Genomic DNA, 22769 nt, shown 5'->3' on the forward strand with positions numbered 1-22769 from the left:
TCAAAGTGTTTATTGATTTATGATATCATTATTTGGGATGAGTTCTTGAACTTGTAAAATTTATTGTTCCTCTTTCATTATGTTAGCTTTTTCTGTTGTTTGACTATTTATCATTATATTGTGATTTCCCATTAAATCATGCATTATAGTATAAGTAACTAGTATTGAAGAGGGGAATAAATTATTGCCATAGCATTTAGTGAAAATGGGGAATATGTAGCTTGCCATTTGAGTATCAAAGCTTCAAGCTCTTTTCTGGTACTGCCAGCCTCCTGGAACATTGTTTTGTATCTCTCTCTACCTTATGTTCTTATACTAATTCTTGCTTCCTGGAGGCAGACACCCTTGTGCTGCCCCCTTCCTTTGTAGAATGTGTGTATGTTCATGTGTTTCTGTAGAATATGTAGGGCTGCTGCATCTTCTTTGCTTAAACTGATCACTCTTCCTGTTGTCCTTTGCACTTTTCTTGCTCTTGGCTTCTACCTCTCCAAGCTTGAACATACTTGGTGATGCTGCTATCTACTCTGGTAGTCTCCATCTTCAATCTTATTCTATCTGCTTTCCAGCTTACAGGGAGTCTTCACAATTTCTGTTAACTGAGAGTTTGCTTTCTTGTTTTTCTACTCTGCTATCATACTTTCCAATATTGAACCAATATATTTGAACCTATATTTATCTAGCAACATAGAATATAAACAAATAAGAATATAAATAAATGTTGTTTTCTCTTTTGCATGCTTCTCTATCTCTTCTGTGTTTGTCTTTGGACATGCATTGTATTTGTAATCAGGGAAATGTTTGTGTTTTAAAATTTTTTAATGTAATTTTCTTTTATGATTCCATAGTGGAAGTGTGGACCCAAGATGAAAGAGAGCAGCTGTACACACCTGCTTCCTTAAAATGCTCTCTGCAGCCTTCCCAGAACGTCTTGGTTGTGACATGGCAGAAAAAGACGGCTTTAAGCCCAGAAAACGTAGCCACCTACAGTGAGAAACACGGGGTGGTGGTCCAGCCTGCCTATAAGAACAAGTTAAACATCACCCAGCTGGGACTCCAAAACTCAACCATCACCTTCTGGAATGTCACCTTAGAGGATGAAGGGTGTTACATGTGTCTCTTCAATACCTTTGGTATGGGGAAGATCTCAGGAACAGCCTGTCTTCTCACCTATGGTGAGAGTCTCTGAGAATGCATTGTCTCTCTCTGGAAATACTACTTTCGAGAATGTTTGGAACATAGTTATAATGCCTAGTTTTTCAGGATCCTAATTATAGAAAGGGTCATAAGAAGACACTTAGCCTTTCATGTCTACCGTATCTGTGTTCATGGTTATTTGGAGAGTTCATGGGACTACACTGAATTCTTTGGCTGGAGCTGTCTTTTCTCTAAGATATCCTGCTGTTAGCACGAGTAAATTGAGGACAATGGTAAAGGCAACAAATTCTTCCTAAACAGTGATATAATTCAGACCTGGCTTTGCTATTAGGAATCATGTGACCCTTAGAGGGTCCTGTCTACTCTCTGCACTGGAATCTCCCTGTCTGGACAATAAGTGTGAAATAAATCATCCCTAGAACCCCTTAAAACTTTAACTTTTTGGATCTAAGGACAGACCCAGCTTGGGTTAATCTCGAACTAGTAATGTTGGTCGTTCTCATTTTTCTTCAGGGCAGCTCTTTCAGGATTGATAAGGGCACATGCAGCAGAGCTTTTTCTTTTCTTTTTTTCTTTTTTTTTGAGTTGGAGTCTCACTCTGTCGCCCAGACTGGAGTGCAGTGGTCGCTCCTGGCCACCGCAGCCTCGACCTGCTGGGCTCCAGCGATCCTTCCTCCTCAGCTTTCCGAGTAGCCAGAATTACAGGCGCGCGCTACCACGCCCGGCTAATTTTTTGATTTATTGTAGAGATGAGGTCTCGCCTGCCCAGGCGGGTCTCAAACCCGCGGGCTCAGGCAATCCACTCACCTCAGCCTCCCAAAAGCGCAGGATTACAGGTTGAGCCACCGAGCACAGCTAGCAGAGCTTTTTCATACCTTAAGTGATATCAACTAGGGATGCAACTGTATAGTCATCATTTTTTAAAACATGTGAGAGGCTTAGTTTGATGAGATTTCTTTCCTCTTACCTGACACATAGCCAAAATGAAAGATTAGGAAGTAAGGATAACTTTGGAGCATGACACACTTGGCAGTAGTTTTAGGAGGGGGAAGAAAATTTAGCGTTATTAGGAATATTAAAGTGAGAGTTTCAGCATGCTAAGAATGTTGCCCATGGGGGAAGCGAAGTCTTCATAGATAAGAATGCAAAATAAGTAAAAGAGGTTTCGTTTACTTATTTTGCCTCTACTGACTCCTCTCTGCAGGATCATATGCCAGGTTTTTTTTTTTTCCTTGATTTCTACTTCATTCTCTCTGTGTCTGTCTTTCTCTCTTTCTCTCCCTTCTCCTCTCTTTCCTTCCTCCCCTCCCTTCCTGCCTTCCTCTCTTCTTTCCTATCTCATTTTTCTCATTTTTCCTTCTTTTGTCTTATTTTTATCATTTCTGTTCCTTTTCTTTTTCTTCTCTTCCTCTTTTATTCTCCTCTTTCTTCTACTCTCCCTCCAGAGCCACAGTTTTATAACCCTGCTTCCCCCCAGCTTACTGCTGTCCACATGCCTCTAGAACCTATATACTCAGACCAGGCTTTTCTTTAGCACTGCCCTTTAATTATCTTGCAGATTCCAAAACCAGCCACAGAAAGGCAAGTCTGCATTTGCTTGGCAGAGATAAACTGTGTGCTCCAACAACAATGAACTCCTTGGTCAGGGGGCTTTTAAAAGGGAACAGGCTACAGCTGGCTTGAAGATACTATTTCTCATAAGCTAGTTATTTTCTCTTAATGTCCTCAGGTGATCCCCAAGGCCCTTCCAACTGTCGTTTTAAAAAGAATTCTGGTTATCAGCTATGAATTCTAAATTTGCATTTTGTGTAGTTCTTCTGTTTCATCTGTGCATCTCATTCACTGGCCTACCTCCAAGCAGAAAATGGCTGTCTTTAAGCAGCAGCTCCTCCTTGGGCCTTCTGTTCTCAAACTGCCCTGGTGCTTCTGATAGGGACAGGTCACAAGTATAGAGGTACTGGCTGGAGGTTGTGGTCAAGCCATTTGGGAGGAATACTTAAAAGAAGCGGAAATGTTGCGTTACCCTTGAAAGAGGAGAACAGAAAAATTCGGTTTTGGCCCTTTGGGGAGGGAAAGAGTATCATCTGCTTTCTCATTACCCTTTGTTTATCCAGCTAATTCTGCTAGAGACAAATGACAAAAAGGGTCTTTCTCATTATAGGTTTGTATTAGGTCAGTCTCTATCTTGCATGTCAGAGAATTAGACACAAGAAGAACTGGGAAGGTTTCAGTTTGGGTGGGATATGACATTTTTTCTAGCTCCCACTATCTTTCTATAAGGATCTTTCCCTCATCTTTATGAGGAGAATGCAGCAATCAGACCAGGTGCTCAACTGATTATAGATTCTGTTTTTTTGTCCCAGTACAGCCCATAGTGTCCCTTCACTACAGTGCATCTGAAGATCGCCTAAATATCACTTGCTCTGCCACTGCCCGTCCAGCTCCCATAATCTCCTGGAAGGTCCCTGTGTCAGGTATTGACAATAGCACCAAGATTTCTCCTCACTCGAACGGGACCACATCTGTTACCAGTGTCCTTCATGTCAAAGACCCCAAGAACCAGGTGGGGAAGGAAGTGATCTGCCAGGTGCTGCACCTGGGCACGGTGACCGACTTCAGACAAACTCTGAGCCAAGGTAAGAAAAGGCTGGCAAAGATGACTGTGATTGCATCTGTGGGCACACATCCGGAAGGCGGTGAATGTCCTGCAGAGACTTTCAGACTTTCAGCACAGAGCCAACTGGGAAAAGAACAGGGCAAGCAAGGAGAGAAAAACCACTGAGGAAGCAAACAAGTTTTACTTGGGGAAATGTGGTACATTAGATCCACACACCCAATTCTGTTGCTGAGATCCATTCATTCATTTATTTCTTCCATTCTACTAACATTTACTGAGTGTCTATTCTGTGTCAGACTTTGGGTTCAACATGAAAAATACAGCAACGAGTAAGACTCAGTCTCTGCATTCAGAAAGCTTCTAGTTTACTGGAGGAATGCGGGGAAGTGGCTAGGCAATTGTGAAACTGCATGTTAAATGCTTCAGTAGAATGCTGCAGGGCACCCAGGGAGGAATGGAGGTAAGGGAGGAGGGACATGTGCTCGATCTAGGGGAAGTTAGGAAGACTTCCTGGAAGAAGTGACAACTACAATGAAACCGCTGTATAATTTACACTGTGGGAAAGGGGTCAATCTGAAGTGTCTTCATCACCTTGTTTTTAAAACAAACTACCTCCCATCTAAAGTCTCCTTTTGCTCTCCTCTGTTTTTACCTAAACTACTGTCTCTGGGCCTCAGAGATACAAGAGGTGAGAATTATGGGTGAGAAAATAAAGTGAGCAGTGATTTTAGAGACAAGACGTTTTAGTGATACAGTCACGGTTTTCTTTCTCTCTATAGTTTTGAAGCACTAACTCTAGATGAAGCATTCAGTAATAGCCTCCTAAAACTATTACTGCTCTTTTGGGGGGGTATTTCAAACAATAAAACCTGGAAAAGCTTTTCTACATACCTCTCATTGGTGGCCTCTAAGGAACATCTCTTGTAGGCATTTCCAGAGGCCTTGAAAACCATACTAATCAGATAGTGGATATTTAGGTAAATTTGGTCAAAAAGGCTTGCAATGCTGGGTTTGGGTATTTGTGAAGAGATCCTAGGGTTTAGACATGACAAAGGGTAAATTTCCCTGAAAAAGAAGAACCTGAAAAAAGGACATGTCTTTTACCCCAAGAATGCCAAATTTGACTTATATCACTTTTAATGTCTGTATACCATTAGTATAATGTTTGTTCATTCTGTGATCATTTACTAAAAATCTTCCATGTTCAAAGCATTGTGCCAAGGATTAGAGCTACAAATCTGTGTCTGAAGTTGCTCAGTTGATCATGATATGACAAATCCCACTATAGAGGTGTGTAAAAAATGTTGGAGACACCCAAATCAAGGAACACTTCCTCTGCCTTTGTACTGCAAAGTGACACTGAGGAGCTGAGATTTAGGCTAAATTGCACTTACTGCCTACTGGAAAGAGATTAGGTAATAGTAATGTTTAACTCTCGGGGTGTTTTGAGGTTTAAATGAAATAACACATTTAGAGTTCTTATGTAGAAGCCAGATAAAACACTTTAGCTATTACTAATATCTAAATGTTATTAAGTCATGAATATAGACTTTCATACATACGTATTTAAGGGTAATTTTAATTGAAAGGTCAAATCTAGTAAAGACCCATTATAATGATTGCCTTATCACTTTTTGCCTCAACAACTTCCTCTTGTGACTGTATTTTCCCTTTTCTTTCTTCAATATCTATAGGCTACTGGTTTTCAGTTCCGCTATTGTTAAGTATTGTTTCCCTGGTAATTCTTCTGGTCTTAATCTCAATCTTATTATACTGGAAACGTCACCGGAATCAGGACCGAGGTGAGTCATCACAGGGAATACAAAGAATACACAAGTTAAATCATTTTTTTAATGCCAACGTGTGGGTCATTTGACGATATAAATAAGGGAATGACAATAGTGTATTTTGTGCTGTTTACAAAATATGTAAATGCTGATGTTGTTATAAAATGCTTCAGGGTCATTTTCTTGTAATTGGACATTTAATTAGACATTTCAGCTTTTCATTTGCTAAGATGGTTTAAATGCTAATTATTTTATAAGTTGAGAGTAAGAGTTAATGAAAGGAAATGAGGAAAATGCTTATCCAATCACAATGGAATCATTTGATAGCAGAACCAAAGAAAGTCTGGCACCAATGCAGGGTCCTCTCCACTCATTAATGAGAAAGACAATCTCTCCTCTTTTTACAGCACTTCACAGGCCATCTGCCCATTCAAGAGACTGTGAAATTGTCCGATTATGGTCACTCACTAAGTAGCACTTTCTATGTCATACTCCCACGATCTCTCAAACACTCTCAGCAACATGCAGGCGATCCATACTTATGGTAACTGTGGCATGTCATTCTCCCCTTCTAGACTATACATCATCATTTCTCTTTCTTCCCCACAACATCTATCATGGCATCTTATATGTTCCAAGTATTCAATAAATGCAAATTTATGAATGAATGAACAGGAGATGGACAAATTTTTCAAAGTGATTATTTCCAATGCCCTTACTCCTACTTAAATCTAGTACCTCATAAATGCAAGTATAACATGTGAAACAATGTAGAACAGGAGACACTATAAAACAAAGGGAGTGAATTACATAGAGAGAAAGAACTAAATTTCCTTTATTTCTGAAGACAGTTTAATATATTAAGGTGAATAAAAAGCTGCAGTTTATGTTTTGTGTAATGAGAATTTCCTAGGGCTAAAGAGTAATATAGGAATTTCTTCTATCTCAGATGACTGGAGAATAGAGTCAGGGAAGAATGTTGGCTTTGATTGATATTTTAGACTTTAATTAAAAATCTTATTCAAATATCACCTTTTTATTTCATTTTAAAATGTTTTACATACTGTATCTTTCATGTTTTCAGTTTTTGGAACACTTTCCTTTGCATAAGCCTCCAGATTAATTCTTGTGAATTTATAAAATAAATAACAAATCTTCAGTGTCAGTGGTCCTTATGCAAGAGTGGTTAAAATATTTTCTGTCCTGGAGAGAAGATTACAAATCAGATAATCTTAATGCACATAAATGTAAACCCATGGAACTCTTAAATGCTCCACAGAACATCAAAGGCAGAAGTCTGTTTGATTCTACTTTATCCAAACATTTCATTTTTCAGGTTAGGAAACTGAAGCCCAGCCTTCCTTAAAGTCACACAGCTTCTTAGGAGTAGGCTAGGACTAGATTCTTGGTCTCCTCACCTTTGCCAGAATATTCTTCCAATCATTACTGATGCGGAGGGTGCTGACTTGAAAGGAGCTATTGTTTCCAGTTGTAGTCACTTTAATCTGCGCTAACGGTTACTGCCCATATTCTTTTGGAAAGTACATGCAAAAAACATACAAAGTATCCAAATCTATTTTTAAAAGTCCCTCTTGTGCAAATGTCATATAATACCATCTATTCAAGCCCAAGGTAAATTTCACCAGAAAGAGACATTTGCAAAGTAATTGTCTTTTTTATTAAACAAGTCTTGGATTTTCTGGGAAATATAATTATTCAATGCCAGTATTTGATTCTTGAAACAAAAACAGCTTATCTCTGTGCCCAAGTGTTTCCTTATTTATGAAATAAACACCAGAACCCGCGATGAATCTTGTAAGAATTTGGCCTACCAGTTAATTTCTCTGAATGTTCAGTGGCATATTTTGAATGACTGAACTTTTTACTTGTGTCTTAGTCCATTTGTATTGCTATAAAGGATATCTGGAGTTGGATAATTTATCAAGAAAAGAGGTTTATTTGGCTCATGATTCTGAAGACTATACAGGGAGCATGATGCTAGTATCTGCATGTGGGGTGAGGGCCTCAAGCTGTTTCCACTCATGGCAGAAAGGAAAGAAGACCCAGTGTGTGTAGAGATTACATGATGAGACAGGAAAACAAGAGGGGACATTGAGGTGCCAGGCTCTGTTTTATTTTTTTATTTTTTATTTTTTTGAGTTGGAGTCTCATTCTGTCGCCCACACTGGAGTACAGGGGCCGCTCCCGGCCACCGCAGCCTCGACCTGCCGGGATCCAGCGATCCTTCCACCTCAGCCTACCGAGTAGCCGGAATTACAGGCATGCGCTACCACGCCCGGCTGATTTTTTTGATTTATTGTAGAGATGAGGTCTTGCTGCCCAGGCGGGTCTCAAACCCGCGGGCTCAGGCAATCCACTCACCTCAGCCTCCCAAAGGCGCGGGATTACAGGCTGAGCCACCGAGCCTGGCCAGGCTCTGTTTTAAACAACCAGCTCTCGTGGAAAGTAGCAGAGTGATCACTCACTCACCTATACTCTTATCAGGAAGGACATTTAGCTGTTCACGAGAGATCTGCCGCTATGACCCAGACATTCCCACTTGGCCCCACCTCCAACATTGCGGATAAAATTTCAAAGTGTTTGGAGGGTCAACTATCCAAACTATATCAACTGGTTTCAAAAAGTTTCCATATGATTACAGCTAGTAAAACTAAGAGTTGATTATGCTGAAAGCCTAAATGCTAAAGGCTATGGAAATGCTGGTTTATGAAGACCAAGCCTTATGTTATACAAAAAAATTGGAGAAAGGAAAAAAATTCATAGAAGATAGTGACACTTCATATTTCTACAAATAGCAAATTCTGATTGTCAGTTTGTGAAGAAGGGGAATAGTCCTATACATTTGCTTTCCATTTCCCCTAACTCTTACTTTTGTTTTCTTTCTGTTTTTCTTTCTATCATTTTATGAGAACACAAAACTTTTGCATGAGCAGAGAACATGATCGGTCAAAAATGACACAAGGGTTTTGAAATTGCTGACCTGACAAATGGTGATGTGAACAGAAATAGGTGTGTGTGTGTTCAGAGTTTGTAGAGAGGTAAAGAAAAGAGGCAAATTAGTTATTGAATTTACTGAGTGTAAGCAGACAAAGAATCATTTCCATGGAGCTGCCCAGTAACCAGTAAGAAAAATCTGTAAAGTAAGGAAAGTCTGGTAAGTAAGATCAATTATTTGTTGTATAAATGACCCCAAAAGGTCTATTTTAGACCGTAATCACTAGTCATTGCCTACAAAGGTGTAAACAGATGTATAGTTTCTGCCCAGGTTCATCTCTAATGACTGATATTATTTTTACATAGAAGTTAGACTCATATACAATGCTAGAGAGCATTACATTGATTTTTTTTTTCAACTGTAAAGCTGCATAGGCCACTTCTCTGCACTATTCCTGATAGGATCATCATAGTTACTTCCTAGGATATTACCACATCAAGACTAACTAACAAGCTCTCAAAGAATAATCTTTTCTCTTTCATGAATTCAGTACTTTTTACTAAAACAGAAAGTGAGAAAGAATTAAAATTTCCTAGGGAAATTTTCCATCTTGTAATAGTTCTTCCTATTAAAACCAAGTGATGTCATGAATTTGTCCCTTCCACATATATGACAATGTTGTTAAATTTGGGATGGAGAATAACCTTTTATTTCTCGTTAGTCAACCCACCAATCATTACATGCTTCTCATAAACAATTTTTAAAACCTTCACTTTGGGGCAGATCATCATAATCACCTAATTTTTAGATGCCTTTATTTTGAGCAGCCATTTTTTTGTTGTTGTGCTTTGTTTGACTGAGTCAAGGCTGAGTTGAAAAGCAATATAATACTTAGACAATCATGTGAAATTCATGTTCCAAACTTCACTTTTTCCTTAAGTACTGACTATTCCACATAGAACTGTAATTTTCACCCACATGGTGTATGTTTACCTTGATTTCCTTCACATCATAATAACTTAACCTATGAATGGGCTCTTGGCGGTATAACAGTGGTAAGGTTAGTAAAACAGTATTTCCTGGATGAGGGCATGTCATGTCCTTGCGTCTTTGCCCCTTACATCTTCAATGCCAGTAATGGCCAGTTGAGTCCTTTTTACATTGAATCACCCTAAGTCTGACACTCCTGTCTCTCTTTTTCCCTCATAAGGACCCTTGTGATTACATTGGCCTAACTGTATCATCTAGGGTAATCTCTCCATCTCAAGATCCTTAGTTTAATCATGTTAGGAAAACCTTTTGCTATGTAAGGTAGCATAGTCACAGATTCCTGGAATTAGAATGTGAACATATTTGGGGAACCTTTATTATGCTTACCACAAATGTTAAGAGGGTATGGGAAGGAGTTGGGTAAAGGGAAAAACTGATAACTGACCTTTCAGGGTAACATTATATATACATAATTCCATAGTCTTAGCTCTGTTCCTGGCAGCTCTATATCAAAGAACCTAGTTAGAACCTCAGACCACAATACAACTAGGCAAAACTTAGTTTTGCAAGATTTTTTGAAGGTTATATTTTCTCTCTCAAATCTTTATTACAAAAGCATTACTTCTGCTTTCTCTCATTTTCTAATCATCACTAGCTATAATATTGCAAACACTAAAGTTTTTTCATTGGAATCTCAGTTCTTATGTAATTCCTGCTTCTACTCCCACCTCCTCACAGAGACAAGAAATCCTGACTTCTTTTGATATCTTAGTCATAGGCAAGTTCATTAGATTCCCTGTGGAAGATCAAAGTGGGAAAATCACTATGTATAGTGGTAGTGGGCATAACCAAATTGGTTTTCCCCATTTACCATAACTTATTAAAATGAGAATTTCTGAGCCTCTAATACTTGTAGAGTCATGTTGTGAGGCCACTGTAGATTCAGGAGCCCCAATATTTTCCATATTATTTTCAGAATTCTTTAAAATTTCTACTTATAGATCTAATCGATACTAACAACCCATCAGAGCAGTTCTTCTACTGATGGTTTTTCTTTTTAACAGAGTTTTAAAATATATGTTTGACTAAATATATCCACTAGAAAAAAGCTAGAAATATCAGAAAAAAATAAGAAGTAAAAGCCTCAGGGTGTTTAGCACAATTTGCATGAATAAATGTAGTCTCGTGATAGACATATTATAAAAAAATGCAATTTTCTCTGTAAATAAAGAACAAATAAGAATTTGTAATACAAACATACAAGACAAATCTTGCAAAAATCACAACCTTAATGTTAAATCTTACATTTAATGAGGGGCGATTATGGAAGCACCTATGAATAGGAAACTATTGCCTTTGCCCTTCTCAGTAAACAAGCTGGATAGAATTTCATGATGATTGCCAATGCTTCTAAGTTCCTGTGGTCACCAACTTACAAATTCTCCAACATTCTCTTATATTAATGCAACAAAGAGAAAATGCTAGCCTTGTATTTTGAAAGTCTGTTAAAGAGTTCTTATTCAATGTCATTGGAGACTCAGAAGGGGGATGGGGGGAAGGGGTGAAGGGACAAAAAAAAATCACCTGTTGGATCAACATGCACAGGTGGGGATAGTGAGTAATCTTAAAGCCCAGATGAAAAACTTTTTGTATTTTCCAAAGGTATTGAAGTAAAATAAACAAAAAAATAGTTCTCATTGAATACCTTTGGGACTTGTGTATACATTTTTAAAAATCTTTTTTAAAAGTATTAGCTATTCTTATTGTTATTTCTTTATTTTTAAAAACTGACAAAAATTGCACCCATTTGTAATGTACAACATGGTGTTTGGTTATATGTGTACATTATGGAATGGCTAAATTAAGCTAATTAACATGTGCATTCCCTCACATACTTATTTTTTGGCGGTAAGAGCACTTGGCCAGTCCAGTGGCTCAAGCCTATAATCCTAGCTTTGGGAGGCCGAGGCGAGAGGATTGTCTGAGCCTGAGGGCTCAAGACCAGTCTGGGCAACATGGGGAGACCTCGTCTCTACAATAATCAAAAAATTAGCTGTACATGGTAGCATGTGCCTGTATTTCCAGCTATTTGGAAGGCTGAGGTGAGCCCAGCAGGTCAAGCCTGCGGTGGCCGGGAGTGTGCCACTGCACTCCAGCCTGGGCAACAAAGTAAGACTCCAACTTATAAACAAAGCAAAAAGGGTTAGAAATTAGCACTATGGCCGAGCGCGGTGGCTCACATCTATAATCCCAGCACTTTGGGAGGCCGAAGTGAGAGGATTGCCTGAGCCCACAGGTTTGAAACCAGCCTCAGCAATTGGGCCTCATCTCTACAATAAAAAAAAAAAAAATTTAAAATCTATTCTCAGCAATTTTCAAGTATACAATACAATGTATTGTTATTTACTATAGCCACCTTGTTGTATAATAGATCTTTTGAAATTATTACTCCTGTCTAACTGAAATTCCTTTAGTCTTAACCAAATCTTCATAAAATAGAGAAATTGAATATCATATTTTATTTCTATAATATTTCAGTCTTTAAGATTTTAAACTTTTTAACTGTTAATTCTGGTAAGGATTATTCTAACCAACATATAGAATTGATAGTTTTCTTTTTGGTCAATTTTATTTGCAGCTATGACTAGTTACTCAGAGATATTAAGTCCTATCCTTTTACGAATTAGCTGAGTACCTTTGGGAGAGACATTTAACCTCCCTGTACCTCTTTCCTCATTGGGTAAGAGAGGGATAATAATTTAACTGTATCTCATAAGAGTGTCATCAAGATTTAAAAGGGGATATATGCAAGCGCTCAGAATAGTACCTAAAACCAATGGTCTGCTGGCAAACTGATTTGGAGGGAGAAGGTCAGAGTGATTATCTGTAGCTTTTGCCAACTTCTTTTATATAAATATTCCTACCAGGGTGTATTTCAAGCTACTAACAATTTAACCATCAGCATGAGCCAATGAGGTTCCAGCATATCAGTGCAATATACTAAGTTTCCAATAAATGTTAGTTTCTGTTATTACTAAATCTAAGGTCCTTTTTAGCTTTATCAATGTGTATTTTCATTAGTTGTACAAATGTTGAAGAAGGTAAATGGAGGGAAAGGCTTGGGGATTATAGCAATCAGGTAAGCTTTGAGGAAGATTTCAGAAGTTACCTGAATTTGTTTGGACATTTGGACACACGGGCTTGAGTATTTGGAAGGAAGAAGACATACAGAAAGTCCTCACTTAACATTGAAACCAATTGTATGATAGGCTAATTGAGATAAATAAGAGATAAGTTCCTGTGGCATATTTCCGGTCACAAAAACATCACCAAACTTTTAAATAAAGTTCAAAACACTTATAATACTAAACATGAAGATAAATGTGAGCTATACATATTATATATTTTTAAAAGAGCAATAGAAATAAATAAATGAAATTATTCACTCAGTGATTCCAGTTTAGAAGTGTGCATGGCTGGAATCTGTCCCAGCAGCTGAGATTGCAAGTGGGAAGCAACCCTGGATGCCATCCCATCACAGGGCATGAGCTCTCTCTCTCATTCTCTCTCTCTTTCACACGCACACACACACACTCACACTGGGACCATTTGGACACTTCAATTCACCTAACACACAATACATCTTCAGGACTTGGGAGAAAACTGGAGTACCCAGAGGAAACCCACACAGATATGGGAAGGACATGCAGACTTGGCACAGATAATTCCTTCAACAGGAATCTATTGCTTTTCTCTTCAAGGTTATAACAACATGATGGTGAGCAAAATGATGTCAGAGGACCTGCTGTCTAAGTCATTTCAGTGGCATCTTGGGAGAAGTTTGGAGTAAAGTTAAAACTGTGGGGAGACTGGATCAGAAAATATGTGTCAAAGGTCTACATGTACTGAAATAAACTTGTGTTGTCTAAAATTGATAGCTTGATATTGTAATCTTATCTCTTTCTTTTTTGAAGAAAAGAAAGTATTTTTGTTAGACTCTTTTTTTTTTTCCCCCCGTGAGAGGGTGTGAAGAACAATTACTCAAGTTATCGCAAGTCAGGGGCAGAGGGAGGGCAGTTCCTGTAAAACTTTGTGAGTAGGTTTCCAGGAAACTAAACTGTCAGATGTCAGGAAGAGTGGCTACGTAAAGGTGCTTGTAGATCCAAAGTTGCCCTAGGTTGCCCAGCAGCTCTGATTCATGGATTTTTCATCTAGTTTCTCCTGTCCTTACTATGACTTGGCAGTTTTCTTGTCTCTGCACTAAATTTCTTCACCCTGTATTCTGTGTGTCCTAAACCTACCTCACGGTTTCTTTTCTCTCGTAATGTTGGTTCATAGATGACTCAATCAAAAATATATATATTGTTGGACCACATGAAAAAACAAAGTGTCAGAATTTCTAGGTGTGTCCTGAGTATTTGCAAATTAACCAGTACTCCAGATGGTTCTTAGGTATTTCAGAGTTCAAAGAATCCTGTTTTGTTTCAAAAAGGGCAGTAAGTAAAACATGGTATTTGCCGGGGGGTGGGAGGAGATATATTTGATATGGAAACTTTATTTTAGAGAAAGAATAAACCTTTTTGGATCAGATGCAAAATCAAGTAATCAATCACTCAAAATCAGGTTTAAGAGATTTTTAAAAAAGTATTCTAGTGATCGCTAAAGAAAACCAGGCTATTTGGATTATTATTTTGTATTCTAATCAGTAGTTAGATCATATGAAAATTGTAAATTCTGCTATTGCTAGTTGATAGTTCAAAATAAATAGTCTTGCCACTCAGGGAAAAAGAGTACTTAGATTCAGAAGTGGGAATGCGACTGGGAAGGAAAGGAGGACATGGGGAATATTTTTAAATATTTAACTGGATATTCATGAGACAAGACATCTAGACTTTCTAGAAGAAGTTATTACGTTTAGTTTTCACAGCAATCTATGAGTAATATCTATGAGGAATATACATACTTACCAATATATAAGGAATATCTTCCATAAGATGAAAGATATTTCCACCTTATAGGTGCTGAAACCAACACTCACAGAGGTTAAGTTCATTCATTTATTCATTTTATAATTATTAATAATTTTTCACGTGCTTGACATGGTAGTTAGCATTGGTTACATTATAGGATCAAAACAGGACATTGCCATTCTGATCGAGATTACAGGCTGGTGAAGCAAAGAAACAAGTGAGTCAGGAAATAAGGATATACTATTAAAACAAGAGAATGTAACCATTAGGAAATATTATGCTATAAAGGATGCAATGAAAGAGAATAACTTGAAGAGGAGGTTAGTTATGTGGAATTTATTAGGGAAGACTTCACTAAAGTAGTGATGTTTAATCAGAGACCTGAAAGGAGAGAATGAGCCAGCTATGGAGGAGAGAAGGGAGAAGTGACTTCTAGCAAACGAACTGCAGATATGAAAGAGCTAAGGAAGAAAAGTCATTATATTAATCTTTTAGAGTAGTGTTACTCGAAGTACAGTCTGAGGATGGTTGTCCATCCATTTACTGTTTCTTTCTAGTCTGAAGCAAAATAAGTACATAAATGGGAAAAAATACTTAGACACTATGATAGGCAGTTGACAGTAATTTTATATCTGTTAAATCTATTCATTTAAAAATGAATCATATTATATATGTTTGCTATTTTATTTCATTTTTCTAGTTATTTTCATTATTTAAATATAAAAATATTGGGCTATGTTGGGGAAAAAGATGGTTCTTCCATGGGACATTGTTACCTGATGTTGGAAATATTATCAGGGCCTAAAATGTGCAGAACTTTGCAGGTTCTGGTAAAGATTGACCAAAGATTACACAGAGAATGAGGGGTGGTGTTAAGATAAAATTTCAGGTTTTTAACTTCACTGTCTACATGCTTTGCCGGGAGGGCCACATGCTCCCAGGTTATGCTTAAAGCCAATAGCTCTTGAAAAGGCTTCTGTCTATCTACCTGTGACCATTTCCAATCTGAAGTCCAGGAAGTTAGTATCTATTAGAAACAAGGCTTAAGGCCTTATAAATAGAGTACATTTCCATCATTTGCAATTCTTGAACATGTTCCTTTACTTGCAGTCTTAGGTGATTCACTGAAGCATTATTTCCTGAAATTACCTATGTCATCGTATTTTATTTTATTTTATTTTTGAGTTGGAGTCTCACTCCATCACCCAGGCTGAGTGCATGACATGCACATTCACAGCCACTCCAACATCAACCTGCTGGGCTCCAGCGATCCTTCTGCCTCAGTCTTCCAAGTAGTCAGAACTATAGGCGGGTGCTACCATGCCCAGCTAATTTTTTTTTTTTTTTATTGTGGAGTCTAGGTCTCGCTAAGTTGCCCGAGCGGATCTGAAACCCATGGGCTCAGGCAATCCACTTGCTTCGGCTTCCCAAAGTGCTGGAATTACAGGCTGAGCCACCGAGCCCAGCCATATTTTATTTTTTAAACACAGGGTCTTACTCTGTTACCCAGGCTGGAGTGCAGTGCTGTCATAGTTCATTGGAGCCTCAAACTCTTGGGCTCAAGCAGTCCTCCTGATTCAGCCTCCCAAGTAACCTAGACTACAAATGCATGCCACCATGGCTGACCAATTTTTCTTTTTTAAATTTTTTGTAGAGACAGAATCTCACTGTGTTGCCCAGGCTGGTTTCAAACTCCCGGCCTCAAGCAATCCTTCCACTGTGGCCTCCTAAAGCATTGAGATTACAAGTGTGAGCTACTGTGTTCAGCCTATCTATGTCCTTTTAAAGAGACTCATCATCCCCTCACATCATTATTGGGTCAGGAATGTCTACTTCCTTATCTTTGCCAATGAATATACACTAGAAGAGTTCTGTTTCTTAATCCTTCTGTTATTTATCTTCTTAAAATCTATTAGGATAGAAATTATAAATACGCAAAGTTAATACCTTGGTTTTCTTTTATCCAGAGCCCTAGACGAGTCACACAGAATCCTGAAAGTTATTCCCTGGTCTACTTGAATCTGACACACGAGGAAAGCAGGAGAGAAAAGGGCCATTCTCGAAAGGACCTGAAAGAGCAAAAGAAGTGGGAGCGAAAGGCTTAAGGATCCCACGACTTTCTACTGCCATCTAAGCTACTCAGTGTTTGAGTTCCAAAAGGAAGTCATTTTTACCTCTCAGGTCTGTTGTAGGACTTGATTTTGTAAAGCAATGCAGTGTTGTGCTGTGGAAAGGGCACTGGACTTTGAATCAGGAGCGCTTAGCTCACGGGCTGACGTGGGCTTTAACTGGAGGGCCCCGATGTTAGTCATTTTACCTCAATGAGTTTCTACGTTCTCATCTGCAGTATGAAGGTTGGACCAGATAATTTACCATTACGCTCTAAAATTTCATGTAATTCCAGAAAAACAAAAAAAGAATAAGCAAAGGGGGAAGAAATGAAAAAGAGAGTGAAGAAAGAACGCAGAAAGGTCCAAAGAACTTTTCTGAGACTACCTTTCATCTTTCTGTTGATATTTCATCTATCCTTCCCATATTCTTAGGTCCATGCGTCTGTTTCCCCATCATTTGGTATCTAGTCCACTATCTGCTTACGTGTTTTGCTAATAGCTGCTGGCCTTGCTAGAACCCTTGGTTTCACTGCTGTTCTTCATGTGCTTCCATGAGGTTTACTATAACAAACATGGGACTGAATTTATTGTGAAATAACATTGGCAACCTTAGCTTACTCGTTTAACTTATCTATTTTTATAGCAGGATAAACATTGTTAGTCTTAGACAATAGCTCACATTTTTACAAAAGCATGCTTTCCTTCTCCATTTGTCTTATAATATGACCCAGTCCTATTTTAGGTTATAAACTTAGTCTAGTGTAATTAATATATATTATGAAAACAGATGTTTAGGTGATTTCCTGTTTAGCAGTCAGCCAATTCATATGCTTTGTCTCTGCTGGAATCTTTTTCCATAGCAGAGGAGAAAAATGTAAGTACACAGTCCCTTTGTTTTAATGACATTGTTCCAACTAGTGAAACAATATTATATCTTAAGTAGCTCTAAGACCAAATTAGTTGCTGCTTCAGTATCTTTTGCTTCGTCTGTATCTATCCAGTGATTAGGAATGAAACTGTAAGTTGTTTTGACTGTTGAATTGGATATTTATATATTTAGTAAGCTTTTCATGTGTTATTTAATTCTGTATTATTTCTTATATTTGTAGTAAAATATTGAACAATTAAAAGTGTCAACTCTAAGTGTTTGGCTTATGATATTCTCGTGGAAAATGTGGAAATGAGTGATAATTCTTGTATTTTCCCTTCATATGTAAAGCTCTCCCCTCTTCTCCATCCCCTACTCCCTAAAAGACACAGTTGATGTTTCTAACTAAAATCTCCAATCAGATTCCCTGATCTGGCCAGTGTGAGCGCCTTCTAGTTGACACCTGTATCTTTTGATATGACCCCATCAGTTTTAGAAGACTTCCTTGTATGTGCTCTTTTGATTTTACTTTTAGATACCAACCTTTACAAACTGATTAGCAAACACGGTTTTGAATTTAGTAGGAATCACCACCCTGTATTGTGCTGTATTTCTGGTATCTCAGCTGAACTGGTGCTACATCAGGCTGGAAGACTTCATAAAGCAGTTCTCAAAAATGTTGGACTTGGGTCCCCTTAATGCACTCAAAAGTATTATTGGGAACCCCAAAGAACTTTTTTTGTCATGTGAATTATGTCTATTGATATTTATGATATTTGAAATTAAAACTGATCGATTTTAAAAACAAAAATATACAAGCATACATCCTATTAGTTGTAAGAGTGATGCCAACATCATACATCATAGGGCTTCTGGAAAACTCCACAGTATACTTGTAAGAGAATGAGAATGAAAGGACAAGTAATGTATTGGTGTTATTATGACATTAACTTTTTTGATTATGTGAACTCCCTGAAATGTCTCAGGGACAATACTAAAGATTACTAATTTAAAACATAGGCAAAGAAGGAGACCACTTTATGAAAAGATTTCATGAGTCTCTCTCAAAGGAACTCCTTGCCAAACAGTACCTGAGCATTTCACCATTCAACCAGGACTTTAATTTAGGCCATTTCTTTTCTGGAAGCTCCTCCTCTAAGTGCAGAGACTTCAGAGAGTCCTGGGACTAAACCTTACCCATCACTAATAATTCAGTTTAAATTGGCTTATTAAATGGCTCATCAGTTACCTTCCAGGATATTGAGACTTGGGCTTAGGATAGGTATGTTGGATGGGGAAGACTTGTGCTTGTGAGGTTATAGGGAAATACAGAGAGGAGAAGAAAGGGGAGGCTCAGAGTGTAGCCCTCTGAAAAGGCAGATTGGTGCGAAGCTCCATAGTCTTGCTTTCTTTCCATGACTCCTGCCTTCTCACCCTGCCATCCCATACTTGTCCTGAACTTTCAATTAGGACTACTTTTTGGTATTTGTGAATTAGAAAGAGATACTTTGAGCTTTGCATATTTAAGCAAAATTGAGAAAGTTAAAAACCTTGAGTCTCTTAGAATGATTCAATCCCATATATCTCTTCTTAGTAAAAATTTAGAAAAATTCCAAGGTGGTGGTAAACCACCTCAGAGATAGGAGAAAACAGAAAGTCTTTTGTGCTTAACTGAAATGGAAACTGAAGATGAGGGGTTTTTTTTATTTTGGTTTTTTTGGGAGGGGGGAGTTTTGCTGTAGGGGCTCATCAATCACTGACTAAATAACTATTCATAAATCTAAGTCCATTGAGTGGAAAATCCATATTACTGCTAGGAATCATAAGGCTTTGGTTAAAACAACTTTCTTGAACCAGCTTTCTTCTATGATTATTCCTAGCTGATCAAGAAATGATATTTTAACTTTTAAAAAGAAAACTGCCTAAATTATTTCCTCACAACTACAGTGTATTTTGTTTGAAAAAATTTGCTCTCAAAATATCCCAGATGTCATTTCATCCTCCCCTCCACAGTTGCCCAGGCTAATTTAGTTGCATAAAGGTCACATAGAACTGTGATACAACCTAAGCAAGCCAACGTTTACACATACATCATTAATCATATGAGCCTTGTGATGTCGTGAAGATAATTAATCCCATTTTTGTAGATGTGAAAATGAGGCCGCAAGCTTTTCAGTAACTTCCTTCAGTAGCATTGTGAATGTGTGCTGGACTGGAACTCCATTTCAGAATCCCAGGATTCTTGGTCAGTGAACACTCTCCACCATACAGTGATTCATTCCATATCCTGTTTGTCAGCATATCCTGTTTGCTCTGTCAGTATATTCAGAATTCAACTCCTGCCTCCAATCCTACCACCTGGCCCAAACCATCATTTTCTTTCTCCTAGATCATCGCCATTGCTTTCTAGCAAAACTTTCTGCTTCTTCATTCTCCCTCTTTCAGTCCATTCTAAAACAGAACTGCTCTAACATATAAGTCAAATCTCATCATTCTTTTGCACAGACTCTTCAACTGCTTCCCATCTCACTTAGGATAGATGCCAAAGTCTTTATGTGGGCTATAAGGCTCTCCACGATGGGGCTTCCTGACACTCTCTGAAATCATCTATGACTCTCTCTCTCCTGATCACTAGCCTTCCTGCTGTTTCACCAATATTCCAGACATGTTTCCACCTCAGCATCTTGGCACTTAACTCTTCTCTCTGCCTGGAATGTTTTTCCTGCAGACAGCTGCATGGCTTATATGCCCTTTCTCCTGAAAAACACTCCCCATCTCCCACTCTTGCTTCATTTTTCTCCATTGCTCCCATCACCATCTGGCATTCTATATGTTCTACTTGTTTATTATCTGTCTCCTTCCACTAGATTGTAAGTTTCATGATGGCAGAGACTTTTATTGGTCATGTAAATATTTCATGAGTGAATTACTTTTCCGCTAATACATCATGGGAAGGAGAAATAGTTTAAACAACTTAACATTAGTGCATCCTTCCTTCCCTATAAGAGAGTATGATTGAACTAGAGAGTAAGAAAATGACTTTTAGAAATTGGCCGTAGCCGGGCTCAGTGGCTCAGCCTGTAATCCCGCGCCTTTGGGAGGCTGAGGTGAGTGAATTGCCTGAGCCCGCGGGTTCGAGACCCACCTGGGCAGCAAGACCTCATCTCTACAATAAATCAAAAAATCAGCCGGGCGTGGTAGCACATGCCTGTAATTCCAGTTACTTGGAAGGCTAAGGTGGAAGGATCGCCAGAGCCCAGCAGGTCGAGAGCCCAGCAGGTCGAGGCTGCGGTGGCCGGGAGCGGCCACTGCACTCCAGTCTGGGCGACAGAGTGAGACTCCAACTCAAAAAAAAGAAAGAAAGAAAGAAAGAAATTGGCCGTGAGGCATAGAAACAAGCATAAAGGAGTTGGAGCCAAGAGAATGGGGTTTCTGTTCCATCCTCGGCATTCAGTACGTGTGATCAGGGGCCAGCCACTATAATTGCTTTGGATTTATATTTTCTCAAGTTAACTGGAGAGTGCACCAAGTGTGTCTCCCTGTGTAGCTCTAAGGCTCAGTTGAGAAGGGGTGTATTCTCCAACATGTGCCAGTTTATGTGCTAAGGCCTGTCTGCTGTGACCACAGCACTCCCACTGACATAGCAGAAGCCTCCTGCCTCAGTGACTGTTCCAGCTCCTCCTCACCTCTAAGGTCAGCCCCTTCCTCAGTCAGAGTTGATGCAAGGTTTTGGAGGAAGTGGGAGCGCTAGCTACAGGAGTTGGCCTCTAGCTGAGTAGAGAGAAAACCCACTGGGGTTTGCGTCAAGAGACCCGAATGTATTACCCAAGATGACTTGACCTTTTTTTGTGCTGATAACATGTCATGAAAAACAAAACAAAACAAAGTTCTGCTATAACTTGAGAGGTTCCAGAGAACTCAAGAGATAATTTTTTTGAGAGGGAGACAGACAGAGAGACACAGAGAAAGAGCGAGAGAGAGGAGACAGAGAGAGAGAGAGAGAGAGAGAGAGAGAGAGACAGAGAGAGAGAGAGGAGGAAGAGAGAGAGAGAAAGACAGAGAGAGACAGTTAGCATCAAAAGATAAATTTATCCTGAAACATAGTAGTCTAAATAATGGAATACTTATCTCAGAAAGTTGAAATTCAAAAAGAGAGAGTTATGTGTGGGAGTAGCTTTCATGTTTCAGCCCAGTTGCAGGGAGGCACTGAAGCCCAGCTGCTCAAGTGAAGCATGTTAAACACTATGTGATTCTGGATCTGGTGTCATTGTTTAGCTCTGTATCTAATGATTTCCCTAATTGATGTATATGTTGGTTCCCCTTCTTATAAATCAAAAACAATATTGTAAATATAGTTCACCCTCCATTTGGCAGGTTTTACGTTTGTGGATTCAATCAAAAGCAGATCAAATATATTTGGAAAAAAATAACAACAGCAAAAATAATACAAGTTAAGAGAACAATACAGTATAACAACTATTTACATAACATTTATATTGTATTAGGCTTATAAATAATCCAGAGATTAAAATATAAGGGAAGATGTGCATGGATTATATGCAAATACTATGACATTTTACATCGGGAACTTGAGCATCTTCTGATTTGTGTATCCACAGGGGTCCTAGGATCAATCCCCTGAGGATATCGAGGGACAGGTGTATCTCATTTAAAAATAAGCAACTGGGACACCAATGGCGGAGAGGTAGGAGGGGGAGTTAAGGTTCAGAAATTATCTACCGAGTCCAATGTTTACTATCTGGGGAATGGGCCACCTGAGACCCAGTCCCCACCACTACGCATTATGTCCATGTAGCAAACATGCACATATGCCTTCTGAATCCAAAATAAAAATGAAAAAAAATTAAAATCAGTCAAGTGGTGGATTTAATTAAATGCTTTTAAATAATATATTAATTAATAGGTTAGATGGCTCTTAGGCAAAAAACAAAGAAAAAAAGAAAAAAAAAGAAAAGAAATCAGGAAGCACTAAAATTTCAAGAACCAACTGGAAAAACAGTGAAAAACATGGAAATTCATTGATTTTCTTGTGTACCTTCAGGGTGGGTAGGACTGGCCTAGAGGTGTTTGTGAAACATAGCCTACATATATTCTAGATATTATTTTTCCCTTTCCACTTGTCCCAGTGGGTTTCTGCAAGGCCAAGCCAGTTCTGTGACTGCCCAGACATTGTTGGAAACGCTTAGGGAAAGGAGATGATTTCCTCTATTTCATCTTAGAGCGCATTTTAATTTACAAATCCCTTGAAAAGAGATAATACATTTCTTTTAAAGAATAATAATGTAAATGCATTC

General features: G+C 38.5%; 1 protein-coding gene across 8 annotated transcripts in view; it reads left to right on the forward strand.

Annotated features, from left to right (window-relative positions):
* CD200 (CD200 molecule) overlaps positions 1-17729 on the forward strand; it is a 30008-nt gene extending 12279 nt beyond the window's left edge. For 2 of the 8 annotated variants that reach the window (XM_021706600.1, XM_021706601.1), the window contains 4 exons: positions 846-1172; positions 3524-3791; positions 5467-5574; positions 16443-17729. In XM_021706600.1, the coding sequence (XP_021562275.1) occupies positions 1095-1172; positions 3524-3791; positions 5467-5574; positions 16443-16450 (462 nt within the window). In that variant the 5' untranslated portion in view covers positions 846-1094 and the 3' untranslated portion in view covers positions 16451-17729. Of the gene's footprint in view, positions 1-845; positions 1173-3518; positions 3792-5466; positions 5713-16442 lie in introns of those variants that run through there. The other 6 variants (XM_021706595.1, XM_021706597.1, XM_021706598.1 and 3 more) reach the window with 4 other exon arrangements.
* Positions 17730-22769: the final 5040 nt, after the last annotated feature.

This window comes from Carlito syrichta, unplaced genomic scaffold, assembly GCF_000164805.1.
Source record: "Carlito syrichta isolate Samal-C Ts95f unplaced genomic scaffold, Tarsius_syrichta-2.0.1 Scaffold315804, whole genome shotgun sequence".
NCBI lineage: Eukaryota > Metazoa > Chordata > Mammalia > Primates > Tarsiidae > Carlito > Carlito syrichta.